The sequence below is a fragment of the Anabrus simplex genome, chromosome 1 (assembly GCF_040414725.1).
Source record: "Anabrus simplex isolate iqAnaSimp1 chromosome 1, ASM4041472v1, whole genome shotgun sequence".
Taxonomy (NCBI): Eukaryota; Metazoa; Arthropoda; class Insecta; order Orthoptera; family Tettigoniidae; genus Anabrus; species Anabrus simplex.
The window spans coordinates 1,238,317,540-1,238,333,388 of NC_090265.1; the positions used below are offsets into that span (position 1 = coordinate 1,238,317,540).

The 15,849-nt window shown below is 40.2% G+C and overlaps 1 protein-coding gene across 3 annotated transcripts in view; it reads right to left on the reverse strand.

Moving 5' to 3' along the window:
* Positions 1 to 15,849, reverse strand: part of LOC136858229 (urea transporter 1) — a 340,258-nt gene that overhangs the window by 226,646 nt on the left and 97,763 nt on the right. Inside the window, exon 1 of one of the 3 annotated variants that reach the window (XM_067137615.2) lies at positions 302 to 438. The exons of the other annotated variants lie outside the window; for them this stretch is intronic. Within the exon in view, the coding sequence (XP_066993716.2) occupies positions 302 to 355 (54 nt within the window). The 5' untranslated portion in view covers positions 356 to 438. Of the gene's footprint in view, positions 1 to 301; positions 439 to 15,849 lie in introns of those variants that run through there. 3 annotated transcript variants of the gene reach the window in all.

Sequence of the window (15,849 nt, forward strand, 5' to 3'; positions counted from 1 at the left end):
TGTCGCTGCGACGTAAAGCCAATAGCAAAAAAAGAAATAGATGTCACATTTTTTTAATTTTATACCATACATTCATCTGCAAAAAAAAGTTTCTCTTCTTACTAATGTTTGAAGTGATGTCCTTTCAAACAACTAAATTATTTTTACAAGAAAGAACTTGCGTTAATATTAGCAGAAATGTAGCTAAACTGGAGGAAATACGTCCTAATTTAACTTCAAAAATAAAGGTCATATTTTCTGGTATGAGTCTCACAACCAGTCTTAAATTATTTTTTCTGCTATAAAGTGTCCTCACACTTACCTCGGAGGCGAACCGGCGGTTGGTGAGCGGGAGCACAGGTGTCTCCTCCGTCATGGTGCTACTGAAGCTGGAAGACGAGCACTAAACAGATCATAAGTAGAATCCTTGACGGCACGAGGTGCTAAGTACTGTATCAGTGAAACGTCTACCGTCCTCAATTGTTCCCGTTAACATATACGATTACATAACAGCACCGAGGTTACACGCTGGCAAACTATCAGCACTTTCTACCATTTTACTGCACAATAAATCTATCTTTTATCTTGACTACCTTAAACTTCCTACAGTGCGTGGATTTCGTTTTGATTGTACCCCCCCCCCCCCACACACACACACACGGTATTCCAGTAAACATCATTAACGAGCTAAAGGCTACATATTGCCTAAATAGATTCTAATCATTGATTAATAATTAATTATGTGGCATTATCTTTTAACAGGGAATTTGAATGTACTTATATGGAAACACTAACGGAACATAAAATAGTGGCTGGGAAATAACAGAATGAAATCCCAGCATAGGTGCTGGAACCTGGTAGACTGATATTAGAATTTTAGCGGGAATATCATCTCTATCAGCCGAGAAGTTGGGGTAGGGGTAAATTCACAGACCCCTCGAACAACGTCAGTATCAAAGTTCACAAGAAGAGTCCCAGCAGGTAAAGGTGAAAGAACGAACGACTAAAGATATCGGATGGAAGTACTATCCGCACACTTTATGTTGGTGCATTTGTGTACGGGGTGAGGAGTAAGGAGGGAGCTGTCCCAGTATCGATAGTGCTGCCTGGTGCTGCCAACTGAATGAAAATGAAATCTAAATTGAATCGATAGTATGATCGATCGATACTACACCTTTATTTACATTAATGTACAGACAAATCCCTGTCACATTGAATGTGTATATGTATGTGCTACACCTTTATTTACATTAATTTACAGACCAATCCCTGTCACAATGAATGTGTATATGTATGTTCTACACGTTATTTACATTAATTTACAGACCAATCCCTGTCACATTGAATGTGTATATGTATGTGCTACACCTTTATTTACATTAATTTACAGACCAATCCCTGTCACAATGAATGTGTATATGTATGTGCTACACCTTTATTTACATTAATTTACAGACCAATCCCTGTCACAATGAATGTGTATATGTATGTTCTACACGTTATTTACATTAATTTACAGACCAATCCCTGTCACAATGAATGTGTATATGTATGTGCTACACCTTTATTTACATTAAGTTACAGACAAATCCCTGTCACAATTTATTTGTATATCTGTTTGTTACATCTTTATTTACATTACATCTCAGACAGATCACTGTCACAATCGTCACTGCATTCTCCTGTACTATGCATTATAATGTCGTCCATGGCTATTTCCATTACAGCGTCGTGTCTCCAGTAGTCCTCCTCCAGTTCTTTCACTTTCCGGCAGTACCCTTTCCAATCTTCGGCCGATACGGAACGGAATGCCTCGATGGTTAGTCGTCGAAGGTTAACGGCTGACATGTCTCCCGTAATGTTCCGTCCTTTGAATTCGCGTTTGATTTTTGCCCATGCCAATTCAGTGGCGTTCAGATCACAGTTGTATGGAGGGAGACGAAGGACGACGTGTCCTTTTTCAGCCCCCATGACGTCAACAGCATAAATTGTATCAGGAGGCCTGTGTTCCTGAACTAATCTATATAGAGCCTCTTTCCTTTGATTTGCGTCGCAGACAATGCCTTTCCCCTGTAGCCACTGGACCATTGTCACGCGCGTGTCATACCTCGATGGTATTTTATCCATCTGTCGAGAATGATATGGTGCATTATCCATCACTATCACAGATGCAGGAGGCAAATTAGGGAACACAGATGTTTTGAACCATTTCTCAAAATTATGGGCATTCATTTGGCCATGGTAATCGCCTTGGGTACTTCTGGCGTCAAATATTAATTGTGCTTCTCTAATGAACCCTTTCTCAGATCCAACACTTGCAATTATTAGCCTTTTCGTAGAGCTTCCCCAGGCTGTAACACCCACAACATCGTTTCCTCTCTGCCAACATTTTCCAGTTGTTGTATTATTGTCAATCCAGGACTCGTCCAAGTAAAATACTTCCTTGCCTTCCTCCCTAGCATGTTTCATTTGGACGAGGAAGCGTGCCCGCCAATCAACGACGTCTGCCCTCTCCAGCAATAAAACACGTTTGTTTTGGACTTTCTTCCACACAAAACCCATACCTTTCAAAACTTTTCGGAGGGACGTTGGGCTCCACGACCACTTAATTTCTTTCTGCAGCACAGGGATCAGTTTCTTCATGGTAGGCACCACTTTTTGGACGGTATAGAAGTTTTCGATGGTGTCCCTTATCACTCGTTCGTCGCTATCATTCAGTTCTATCTTCCCTTGCGTTCTCACCCTACGAGCAAGAGGAGAACAGCATATAACACTTGCACATGACAACCTAATAGTATCCATCATGATATTGGTTAGAACTGCTTAGATAGACTGGTCAGAGGGACCTACCTCTTTTTACCAGGGGAGCGTGGAGATTCGCCGGGGTGAGAGGCAGAATATGCCTTAATCCTATTAATAGTCGAAGCAGATTTTCCCGTATACGCGGCAGCGCGTTGAATAGCCTTGTTGAGGGGGACGAGGAGCTGTTTCTGTTTTTTCTCCAAGGCACAGCATTTTGCAACGTTTGCTATTACTTTTCGTGCCTCGCTGTGTATAACCAGCTTTAGTATTTTCCTTGGAGGAGTTCCAGGAGCTTCCTTGGATGTCGACGGATGTTCCGAACTCATGTTCCCTACTAACCTATAATATATGGGGGGGGGGCTTTGTTATATACACAACAACAGTACTTAACGTGTACGCCAGATGTCGCATGGCTTTGTTATGTCAACAACAACAGTACGGAACATGTACGCCAGATGTCGCACGGCGATGCTTAAGCGATTCATAGTTTGTGTTGCAAAGGTTGCCAAACGATATTCCGTCAATATCTCGCAGAATGCCTTCTACCCAAGGAACAACCATGAATTTAAAGGTATGATGAGGAAAATGGCAATACGTTACTTCCCTGCTGGCAAGCAGTCAGAGACGTTGCCATGGTAACCTGTAGGTTCGTTGTCGGTCTGTCGGTCACACACGCAGACCATGATACCCGCAGAAAATAGTAAATTTCTCCGTCATTTCAATAGTATGGTAAATTATGAACATAACGAAAGTTGTTTATAATGAAGAGACGTTTCACATACGGTCCACGGAGTTTACAGGAAATCAATAGTATAAGATAAAATGGAGGAAAACCGTTCTGGTTTTCCTATAAAACCCACGTCTAATCAAGATTTTAAAATGAAATGCGTATAGAAACCTTCCTCGGGGTGAGTATACTACAAATATGAAGTTTGGTTGAAATATATCCAGCCGTTTTGCCGTGATGGTGGAACAAACAAACAAACAAACAGACACGAAAAGTAAAAACCACCGATTCGGTCTTGAGTTGACCTAAAACGGATAAATATCTGAAAAATTGGCAAAACAAACGAAATTACAGACAGCGGACCCCCTACAACTTTATTTATAAGATGAGATGAGGAAGGTAATTTAGGCGCTCCCTGAAATTGTCACGAGCCACAAGTCCTAAACAGGTAAGAATATAACCCCTTGTGGTATTTCCTTGTCTCTTAACAAGGGCGACATTCCAGCGGACGTAAATACCCGTGATGCAAGTCTTACATTAAAGGAAGTTGTTCTAAAACTATGATCGTAATACTGACAGTTCTTAGAGGTAGGTCCGTTTACTGTCTGCATGGGTGGGGAGAAGGGAGTAGAGGGTATGGTTGCCATGGAGATATGCCTGGTGGCCGGGTCGAGTTAATTGGAGTTGTCAAACCTCTCACTCTGAGCGGTCTAAACGAACGAACAAGTGAGCCACAATCGTAGGGAAGAGAAAGAATGTGGCAACACCGTGTAAATGCACGTGCAATGCTCCTCCCTCCAGCTTTAACTGTCAGAATGCTTCTTTCAATATTAGGCGTATAGTGATGTAAACTCAGACGAGATACAGCAAACGCCAATTATTCAGCTTTATGCTATTTGCTTTACGTCGTACCGACACAGATAGGTCTTATGGCGACGATGGGATAGGGAAGGCCTAGGAGTGGGAGGGAAGCGGCCGGGGCCTTAATTAAGGTACAGCCCCAGCATTTGCCTGGTGGGAAAATGGGAAACCACGTAAAACTATCTTCAGGGCTACCGACAGTGGGATTCGAACCCACTATCTCCCGGATGCAGGCTTACAGCTGCGCGACTCGAACCGCACAGCCAACTCACCCGGTCTATTCGGCTTTAAAGCTCGTACTTCAAATTTCGTCACAATGCAACAAACACATTTACACAAGCAACATCGAACATCACAGTGAAAGTGCAGTACATTTCTCCATACAAAACATAACCAAAATATGACCAAATCAATAAAAAGTGGTAAAATGTTAATTTATATCCCCTATAAAATAAGGCTAAGTATGCTCATAAATGCCCAATTCGTGCTTAATTCCAACAAATAGCCGAAACGAAAGAGTGGGGATATGACACTTCCTGACCATCCGAATCCTACTCTAAATAATTGTTGAAAAATAGCTGGAAGGCTCAGACCAGTAAGCTGATGACCTTGCACATGCACTGTAGAAATACATCCATCATATTGCATGGTTGCAATTTACCCACTAATGTCTAATATGTATATTTATATAGTAAGTATATTGTTTAAATCATGGCAACCCTGCCTTCTTCGCAGCTAGAGACATTCGACTCACGAGTGGTAAACAAATCCAAACATCCAAACAAGCTTGTCAGTGTGTCTCGCTTCTATGCACAGTGCACTAAAATGCCTCGTCATACGCTGTCTGTGGAAGATAAGACCGAAGTCCATCACTTTGATAAAACAGAACATGACACAAGTTAACGTTGCCAACATTGTTCGCGTGAATCAAAGTGTTGTCTCCAGGTTGTGAAAAAAGTTCCAAAACAGTCATTCAGTAGCAGACCGACATAGTACGGAGGCCGTCTGCGCGAAACAGCAACAGCAAGATCTGGATAAACACATTTCTGTACGTAAACACCCTGCACTCACAGCTTCTAAACTGCGCCACGACCTTCCAGACATCACAGGAGTTACTGTAAGTACCCAACCTGCGCAATAGACTCCACGGCGGGGGATTGTATTCAAGAAGAACCCTTAGGACTCCTCCACTTCGACATCACAGAGTAGCTCGCATTCAATGGGCTAGATGACATTAGACTTGACATGAGATCAATAGTCCAGAATGTTGTTCACTGATGAAGTGCGAATTGGTTTACACCCTGATGACAACTTTCCCCTCAAATGGAGGGCAAGAGGGGAACGTTACTATGAATCATTCTCAGTAGAACGTTACCAACAGCTTGGAGGTTCAGCACTATTCTGGGCAGGTAACATGACGGCCGCATTGTGCAAACACAACATTCTCCGGTCCGTAATAAGTGGTTTTGCAGATACTGCAGGAGATGTGTTTACTCTACAGTACAGGTGGACAACGTACGGCCCGCAGGCCGGGCTCGGCCCGCGAAGGCATGTTATGTGACCCTGGCCGAGTTTTTATAATTTATGCTTTTCGTAGATACCGGAAAAGTTAATTAATAAAAATTTTATTTTAATTTACGATGAAAAGGGATAAAACCATAATAAAAATCTCTGAATTAATCGTAGTTTTCCTTGACATGATGTTTTTTTACTGGGCTGTAGAAAAGGTATAAGATGCATAATTATTCCCACCTTAAACGCAGGTAAGGGTTAAACTTCATCCGTTCATTTCTTGGAATTACAGCTGCAGACTTGCGTGGAGATTGTAAGGCCTCCTGCATTCCACGGGGGATTAAATAGGTACAGTTATCTTGGGACATCCACAGGAAATGGCCAGTTTATACCCGGAAAGTACTTTGATAGGTTCATTGTGGTTTACTACTTTACTGTGAACTAGCGTTCTTGCTAACTGCTGTTGTGCAAAGTATTTTAATACTTTATTTGTGAACAAAAATGTCCCTTTCCAAACGTAAAAAAGTGGATAGTGAGTGCCGTATTTTTAAAGAAAAATGGACTGACGACTATTTTTGTATTGAGAATAGTGGGAAAGTAATGTGTTTGATACGCAAGGAAAACATCTCAGTTTTTTTAAATACAACATCAGGTGGCATTGTGATTCGAAGCAGAAATCTGTATATAATAAATACGATGGGGTATTACGGAAGGAAAAGATTTGAAATTTAATGAAATGTCTCACCGCTCAAAAACAGATGTTCACGAAACAGGTCGAGGAAAATGTAGCTGCAGTCCGCGCTAGTTATAAAGTTGCACATTTATTTGACAGGAAAGGAAAACCATTTTCTGATGGGGAGTTTGTGAAGAACTGTATATTTTCTGTAATAGAAGAAATGTGTCCTGAAAAGAAACCACTGATAAATTCGGTCAGCTTATCGCGGAGCACAATGACGAGAACAGAAGAACTCGGGGGCCAATTTATGTTAACTACCTGCAAAATCTAAATCGTTCGAGTACTTTTCATTGGCTTTGGGTGAAAGTAAGTCCGTGATACAGCACAATTTTTATTTTTTTATTCGTGGGATAGACAAAGCATATGAAATAACTGAGGAGCTGGCATCTTTAAGAAGCATCCATGGAACTACAAAAGGCGAGGATTTGTTTCTTCAACTGAATGAAATATTGAAGGATGGAGCAAGGAATATGAGTGGTACGATACAAAAACTGGATTGATTGGAAGAATAACAAAATAATTTAACTAACAGAAATACTGATGTGCCTCTTGAATTACACTGCATTATTCATCAACAAGTGTTATGTGGAAAAGTACTAAATTTACAACATGTGATGAACACAGTGACATCTACAATTAATTACATTCGATCGCATGGACTCAATCATCGGCAGTTCCAGTCATTTCTGGCTGATATTGATTGTGATTACGGCGATGTAACTTACCATAGCGAAGTACGCTGGCTTAGTCGTGGTAATGTACTGAAACGCTTCTTTTATCTCGTGAAGAAATAAGCACATTTATGAACAAGAAACAAAAAGAAGTGATAGAATTTGGAGACGAAAACTGGATTTAGCAATACTTACAGATTTAACGCAACATTTAAATAAGGTATTACAAGGGAAAGGCGTGCTTTTAAATGAAGTGTATAGTTACGTGTTAGCGTTCCAAAACAAATTGAAATGATTTCTACAGCAATTAGAGAAGGGCACGTTCCCACACTTTTCATGTTGTACAAGCTTCAAGAAGCGAATTCAAACAGTTCAGTGCCATATGATCGGTTTATTAAGTTGATTGACTTACTGAAGAAGGAGTTTGAAACCAGATTTGAAGACCTTTCTGTGAATGCGGAGAAAATTAATTTGTTCGAAAATCTATTTTCAGTTGATGTCGGTGATGCACCTGTGCAACTACAGATCGAATTAATTGAACGTCAGTGTCGTTCCCAATAAGGAACAATTTCGTGAAAGGAAATCTTATTAACTTTTACAGGGCGCTTAGTAATACAAAAATTCCGGCTTTCTTAAAATTTGCGAGAAAATTCTTGTGCGCGTTTGCGAGTACTTGCATTTGTGAACAAACATTTTCAAAATTGTTTATAAAATCAAAATTACGCTCCCGAATCAGTGATGAACACATTCATTTCATTCTGAGGGTGACTATGTCAAATCTATCTCCAGACATTTCAACACTGTCACTTCAAGCGAAGGCCCAGGCCTCTCATTAATTGGTAAGTTTATTCCAAGTTACAGAGTATTGTTTGCTTTTCTCAGTTTGTTTTGTATTGTGGTTCAGGTTATTGTTTATGTTGACAAATAGCCATGTGAGAGCTTGGTTGGTTAACTGGTTGGTTATTGAAGAAGGGGCACCTGGTTGTGTGGATATATTTGTGTTAGGGAAGGTCGGGGGCGGGGAGAACAATGTGATCCCCGGTACGTTTACGAATCTGCCATTCGCCCCGCCCGCAAATTAAGTTGAGCACCCCTGCTCTATAGGACGATAACACTCGGTCGCATCGTGCAGCAACTGGGAATGGATACCTGGAGAGACGTGGGATCCCCAAAATGGACTGGCGATCGTCGTCTCCGAACATGAACTGCACAGAGTATGCGTGCACCATTCTTAAAAGAGCATCCACCACCGACGATTCGGACCCTAGGTTGCTGCCATCCAGGAGTGGGACCGTTTGCCTCAAGAAATGCTCAATGGTTTCACATTCGAGAGAACCTCAGGTTTCGTGGATAATGTGACTGAATTAAAAATTGTCTTTAATTTTTAATTTCTGCTGTTCTAACCGAGGAGGTTCCTTAATTTGTTTGGTTTAGTCACATACTTAGTGCTTTTTCTTTTCATACCGAGTCCAAAGTTACTGAGAAGTATACGTTTTGGTTGTATTTACTTTTCTGAGTTTCACATTAAATAATACGATATTGGTTCCACCTCATCGCAACAGAATCTGTTACATGCTTAGCTCTTATTTGATGTGTGTATATCGGCAGTTCCACTTTAAAAACACATAAAACACCAAGTAAGGCTTTCGCAGCCACAGATCAAAAATATAACAGCAATAACAACTTTCTTTTGGATTATTAGACCAAAGCGGTTCTTACTGCTGTGATCATCACATTATTTATATTGAAAATTATATTTTGACAACACGAACAGAATTTCTCGCTCTACATTTTTTAAAAGAATTTTGCTTTACGTCGCACCGACACAGATAGGTGTTATGGCGACGATGGGATATGAAACGCGTAGGAATGAGAAGGAAGCGACCGTGACCTAAATTAAGGTACAGCCCCAGCATTTGCGTGGTGTGAAAATGGGAAACCACGGAAAACATCTTGAGGAATTGTGCTGCGTTCGAACCCACTATCTCCTGGATGCAAGCTCACACGTCCGACTCACCCGGTGCTCTACAAATAAACACGTAGCCTACAGTTAATGAATACAGAATGTAACAATAAAGCACGACCAAACTTTCTGGACGCATTCATCACTCGAAGAAAGTAAAAAAATATGTTGCATGGACATGGGTCCGTAAACACTTTACTTCCATGTCAGAACTCATTTTATACAACTCTGCATAGAAGAAACCAGAAGTAATCGCCCACCATCGGAGGATCCTATCTTCCTTGATACCGTTGCTCCATTGTACGAGCAATGTCTTGGTGAAATTGCTCACCCTGCTCATCACTTACAGCCCCAAGTTTTCAGGAAAGAAGTCCAAATATGAATGTATGAGATGGATCTTCAGTGACATACGGCAACCCATTTCTTTTTAGTTTCTTAGTAACGTCTCTATTAACTGGAGATCATTTTCTTCCTTGCGATTTCCTAAAAATCCTTTGAAAACAGATGCAAAAGATTTTCATGCTCGTTATTCCTTTGGGTTAAGTTTTTCTCAAAAATGCTGTCCTTCAAAAGTTTTCTAATTAGTAGACCAACAAATATGCCTTTTTGTAATTTAGCATCACTGACTTTAGGGAACAGAGTCTTTAAGTATTGAAGGGCTTCTCCACTCTTATCTAGAGCTTTCACGAAATTCTTAATTAACCCTAATTTTATATGCAGAGGCGGAAGAAGTACTTTTTCACGTTGCACTAGTGGAGGATATTTAATATTATGTTCACCAGGAATATAACCTTTTCTGATAGTCCAGTCCTTCAACACATAATGCTGTGCTGTTGCTCGACTATCCCACAAACATAAAAAAACAACAAAACTTAGTAAACCCTCCTTATAATCCAAGCAACAATGCTATTACTTTCAAATCCCCACAAATTGCCACAAATCCATTATAATTTACCGCATTCAAAATTAGTGTCGTGTTTTCATAAGTTTCTTTCATAGCGACTGAATGAATGAGCCACTGGAATGGAAGGTTTTGTATTACCATTGTGTAATAAAACTGCTTTTAAGCTTAATTTTGACCAATCGATGAACAGTCTCCATTCTTCTGTATTGTATTCAATATATAATTCATCCATCAGCCCGATCACATTATTGCACGACAAACAAAATTTTTCATTGCAAAATAAGTAAGTAGTCATCTTATAAATTCGTTTTCTGAACACTGAAATCTTGGTATCTCTTGCTAATAAGTTCCATTCTTGTAATGTAGAACCTAATAGCTCAGCATTTTGTTTGGAAGAACCTAAATCCCTAAGTAGATCATTAATAATTAAATTCTGCCTGTCGTATCTTTTTTTTTTTTTGCTAAGGGCTTTACGTCGCACCGACACAGATAGGTCTTATGGCGACGATGAGATAGGAAAGGCCTAGGAGTTGGAAGGAAGCGGCCGTGGCCTTAATTAAGGTACAGCCCCAGCATTTGCCTGGTGTGAAAATGGGAAACCACGGAAAACCATCTTCAGGGCTGCCGATAGTGGGATTCGAACCTACTATCTCCCGGATGCAAGCCTGTCGTATCAGATGAGATGTTTTTATGATGTTCGGGAATGTAGGTAGGATCAGTGGAAGTTGAAGGGTGGTCTGAGGATTCTGATTGTTCGTGTTCCTCTGGAATGACATAAGCTTCCCCACTGGGTGGAGGGATAGGGACGGGAAGCTCTGGACAATGCGGCACGGATCTTGTAGCTGATGACAGATCCGTGACCACGTAACACGTTACACAAACACGTGTGGTGCCCAATTTTTATCTTGATCACCTACTTTGTAGCCAGAATACAAGTAGTATGCTTTTTTTTACAATGACTGTAATTGATCGACGTTGTGTTACATGCATACATACAGTATCATTATAGACTGTTATGCCTTTCAGCGTTCAGTCTGCAAGCCTCTGTGAATTTACTAAACATCGCCACAATCCTCGATTTGCAACTAGTGCTGTGGCCTCATTTAGTTCTATACCTCTTATCTTTAAATCGTTAGAAACCGAGTCTAACCATCGTCGTCTTGGTCTCCCTCTACTTCTCTTACCCTCCATAACAGAGTCCATTATTCTCCTAGGTAACCTATCCTCATCCATTCGCCTCACATGACCCCACCACCGAAGCCGGTTTATGCGTACAGCTTCATCCATCGAGTTTATTCCTAAATTAGCCTTTATCTTCTCATTCCGAGTACCCTCCTGTCATTGTTCCCACCTGTTTGTACCAGCAATCATTCTTGCTACTTTCATGTCTGTTACTTCTAACTTATGAATAAGATATCCTGAGTCCATCCAGCTTTCGCTCCCGTAAAGCAAAGTTGGTCTGAAAACAGACCGATGTAAAGATAGTTTCGTCTGGGAGCTGACTTCCTTCTTACAGAATACTGTTGATCGCAGCTGCGAGCTCACTGCATTAGCTTTACGACACCTTGATTCAATCTCACTTACTATATTACCATCCTGGGAGAACACACAACCTAAATACTTGAAATTATCGACCTGTTCTAGCTTTGTATCACCAATCTGACATTCAGTTCTGAATTTCTTACCTACTGACATCAATTTAGTCTTCGAGAGGCTAATTTTCATACCATACTCATTGCACCTATTTTCAATTTCCACGATATTAGACTGTAGGCTTTCGGCACAATCTGCCATTAAGACCAAGTCGTCAGCATAGGCCAGACTGCTTACTACATTTCCACCTAATTGAATCCCTCCCTGCCATTTTATACCTTTCAGCAGATGATCCATGTAAACTACAAACAGCAAAGGTGAAAGATTACAGCCTTGTCTAACCCCTGTAAGTACCCTGAACCAAGAACTCATTCTACCATCAATTCTCACTGAAGCCCAATTTTCAAAAAAAAATGCCTTTGATTGATTTTAATAATCTACCTTTAATTCCATAGTCCCCCAGTATAGCGAACATCTTTTCCCTCGGTACCCTGTCATATGCTTTCTCTAGATCTACGAAACATAAACACAACGGCCTATTCTTCTCGTAGCATTTTTCAATTACTTGGCGCATACTGAAAATCTGATCCTGACAGCCTCTCTGTGGTCTGAAACCACACTGGTTTTCATCCAACTTCCTCTCAACGACTGATCACACCCTCCCTTCCAAGATGCCAGTCAATACTTCGCCTGGTATACTAATCAATGAGATACCTCGATAGTTCTTGCAATCCTTCCTGTTCCCTTGCTTATAGATAGGTGCAATTACTGCTTTTGTCCAATCTGAAGGTACCTTACCAACACTCCACGTTAATTTTACTACTCTATGAAGCCATTTCATCCCTGCCTTCCCACTATACTTACCATTTCAGGTCTAATTTCATCTGTTCCTGCTGCCTTATGACAATGGAGTTTATTTACCATCCTTTCCACTTCCTCAAGCGTAAATTCACCAACATCATTTTCTTCCTCCCCATGAGCTTGGCTGTTCGCAACACCACCAGGATGATTTCCTTTTACATTGAGAAGATGTTCAAAATATTCCCTCCACCTCTCCAGTGATTCCCTGGGGCCTATTATGAGTTCACCTGAATGACTCAAAACACTGTTCATTTCCTTTTCCCCCTCCCTTCCTAAGATTCTTTATTACTGTCCAGAAAGGTTTCCCTGCTGCTTGACCTAGCCTTTCCAGGTTATTACCAAAATCTTCCCACGACTTCTTTTTGGATTCAACAACTATTTGTTTCGCTCTGTTTCTTTCACCTACGTACAAATCCCTGTCAGCATCGGTCCTTGTTTGAATCCATTTCTGATAAGCCTTCTTTTTTACGTTTACAAGCTGCTCTCACTTCATCATTCCACCAAGATGTTCACCTTTTCCCATCTTTACACACAGTTGTTCCTAGGCATTCCCTTGCTGTTTCTACTACAGCATCCCTGTATGCCACCCATTCACTTTCTGTATCCTGAACCTCCTTACTGTCCACTGTTCGAAATTTCTCACTAATCATATCCATGTACTTCTGTCTAATTTCCTCGTCCTGGAGATTTTCTACCCTTATTCGTTTGCAGACAGATTTCACTTTCTCTACCCTAGGCCTAGAGATACTTAGTTCACTACAGATCAGATAGTGATCTGTATCATCGAAAAATCCGCGGAAAACTCGTACATTCCTAACAGATTTCCTGAATTCAAAGTCTGTTAAGATATAGTCTATTATGGATCTGGTACCCCTAGCCTACCATGTGTAGCGGTGAATAGCCTTATGCTTGAAGAATGTATCCGTAACTGCTAAACCCATGCTAGCACAGAAGTCCAGCAAACGCTTCACATTCCCGTTAGCTTCCACATCTTCCCCATATTTACCAATCACCCTTTAGTATCCTTCAGTTCTATTCCCAACTCTCGCATTGAAATCGCCCATTAGCTTTCAAAGTTAATTCCCCACAAACATAGCAGAAACTATTTGGAGAATTTTTACATGAACGACGATTGCGATCCATTTAACATTATTTCAGAATAACTGTTACCGCTCACAACACTTCCACAATCAGAACTAAACGTTTCCTGTCACACAATACAACAGTAAGCAGCCGTATTTTCACAATACAACGGCAAGCAACCATTTTTCTTTCCATTAGTCAATTATAGCCGGATGCACCTACCCTCCGTATAGACGCATAATAAGGGTAATAAAATAATAAACCACCGCGAAGGGTAACACTCACTCAATCCACAAAAGATAAAGTATGTATCAAATGGTACTTTAAAAGAACGTAAATTATACCTCTTTCAAAGTGGGTGGGTTTTAACGCATTTTTATATGACTTGCTAACTAAAAAATATGAGTTTATAAAAAATGTGACGTGTAGGCAATTTTCCAATGCCATATTCGTTATCAGGACACACGAATTACCTAAAAATAGTTATTCTTGTCCATGTTATGACATGTTATGACAGTGTTATTATACAAAGAATTACGAAAATGTTACTTAGTAAGCCTTTTACTGCATATTAAATAACATTCTCATTATGTATTAATAATGTTTACATAATACAATTATTTGGGGGAAAATACTACAACTACCGAGCTCGATAGCTGCAATCGCTTAAGTGCGGCCAGTATCCAGTAATCGGGAGATAGTGGGTTCGAGCCCCACTGTCGGCAGCCCCGAAGATGGTTTGCCGTGGTTTCCCATTTTCACACCAGGCAAATGCCGGGGCTGCACCTTAATTAAGGCCATGGCCGCTTCCTTCCACTTCCTAGGCCTTTCCTATCCCATCGTCGCCATAAGACATATATGTGTAGGTGCGACGTAAAGCAAGTAGCAAAAAACAAAACAAAAAAAACTACAACTTGGTATGATTAATTATTCCTATTATTAACTAATTATTCCTTCCTTATGTCAGGTTCAATGTTTCTTACTTTTAGTCGTAAGTCTGAATCAATGCTTAATTTATTCATGTATTTTTCTTTTTATGTACACTACTGAAGAAAACACACACTTGTGCTAAAGGGGTCCAGAATTCTAATTTTAAATTTTCTAGAAAATAATCCTTGAAATCTGATATTAGGCTCTCACAATGTTCAGTTGTTGCTTACGATAGTTCAGAGTGTCGCTTATGGTAATACGGCAAGTTCAAAATGAACCGTAGTAGTTACGTTAATTTCAATTTTCACCCTTAACACACCACCTCTCGCTTACGCGACTCTAGCAGTATATGCAATTGACTCTACTTGATGCATTAACAGCGTAATCTTATCTTCGCCAAAATTGTCGGTTACGGTAATGTGGCATTCTAGGGATGATATGATTAGTGTGACGTTAAGAAAACAGCAAAAGAGCTCATGGCATAAATAAGAAGTGACACCCATTCACTGGGCAGTGTCGATTTGTATCACCTGCCGGTGCTTTACTGTTTTAGAAAAAGTTCTAATAACATTACACAACTTTGTCAATGTGTCCTAACAATGGCTTAACACGCGCTAACTGAGGTTCTCGACGCCTTGTATAAACAGGCCTGCCTTGGGTACCTTGAGATGATGTATTCTACTGAACTATCCACACGTTCTCAATTTTCCGCAGTCAGCACAATCCCTCTTCGTTTATTACGTGGTATATTAATTTAATTTTCACCATTCTACAATTATTTCAAAGACTTAAATTCATTTCCTTACGCCCGAGGCTGGCGGTGCAATCAGTCATTTGACCTTCTGTTTCTAAGAAAGCAGATTCGTTCATGTTTGATGTCGGTGGCATTTAATGCTGTTTAAATGTGACGACTCCCTGTTATTGGTATTTATTCATCGGTTCTTATATCCAGTACGTACAACTGATATAATAATTTATTTTTGTAATTTTGTAATGATCCCTTTAATAATCTGAGTGAAAATAGAAAGGACCAATTGAAAATGTTGTATTTGTTTCTATTTAACTCTATTTAAAAGGTATATGTATTTTTTTATTTTTTTAAATATTTTTGTGAATGCAAGCCATCTCTAACTTTTTAGATCGAAAAATAAGCGATACTCTCCTAGACATATCTGGTGGTTTTGCCTCGATTCTTGACGAGTGGCAAGTTTTAGGTCGTTTAGGGTT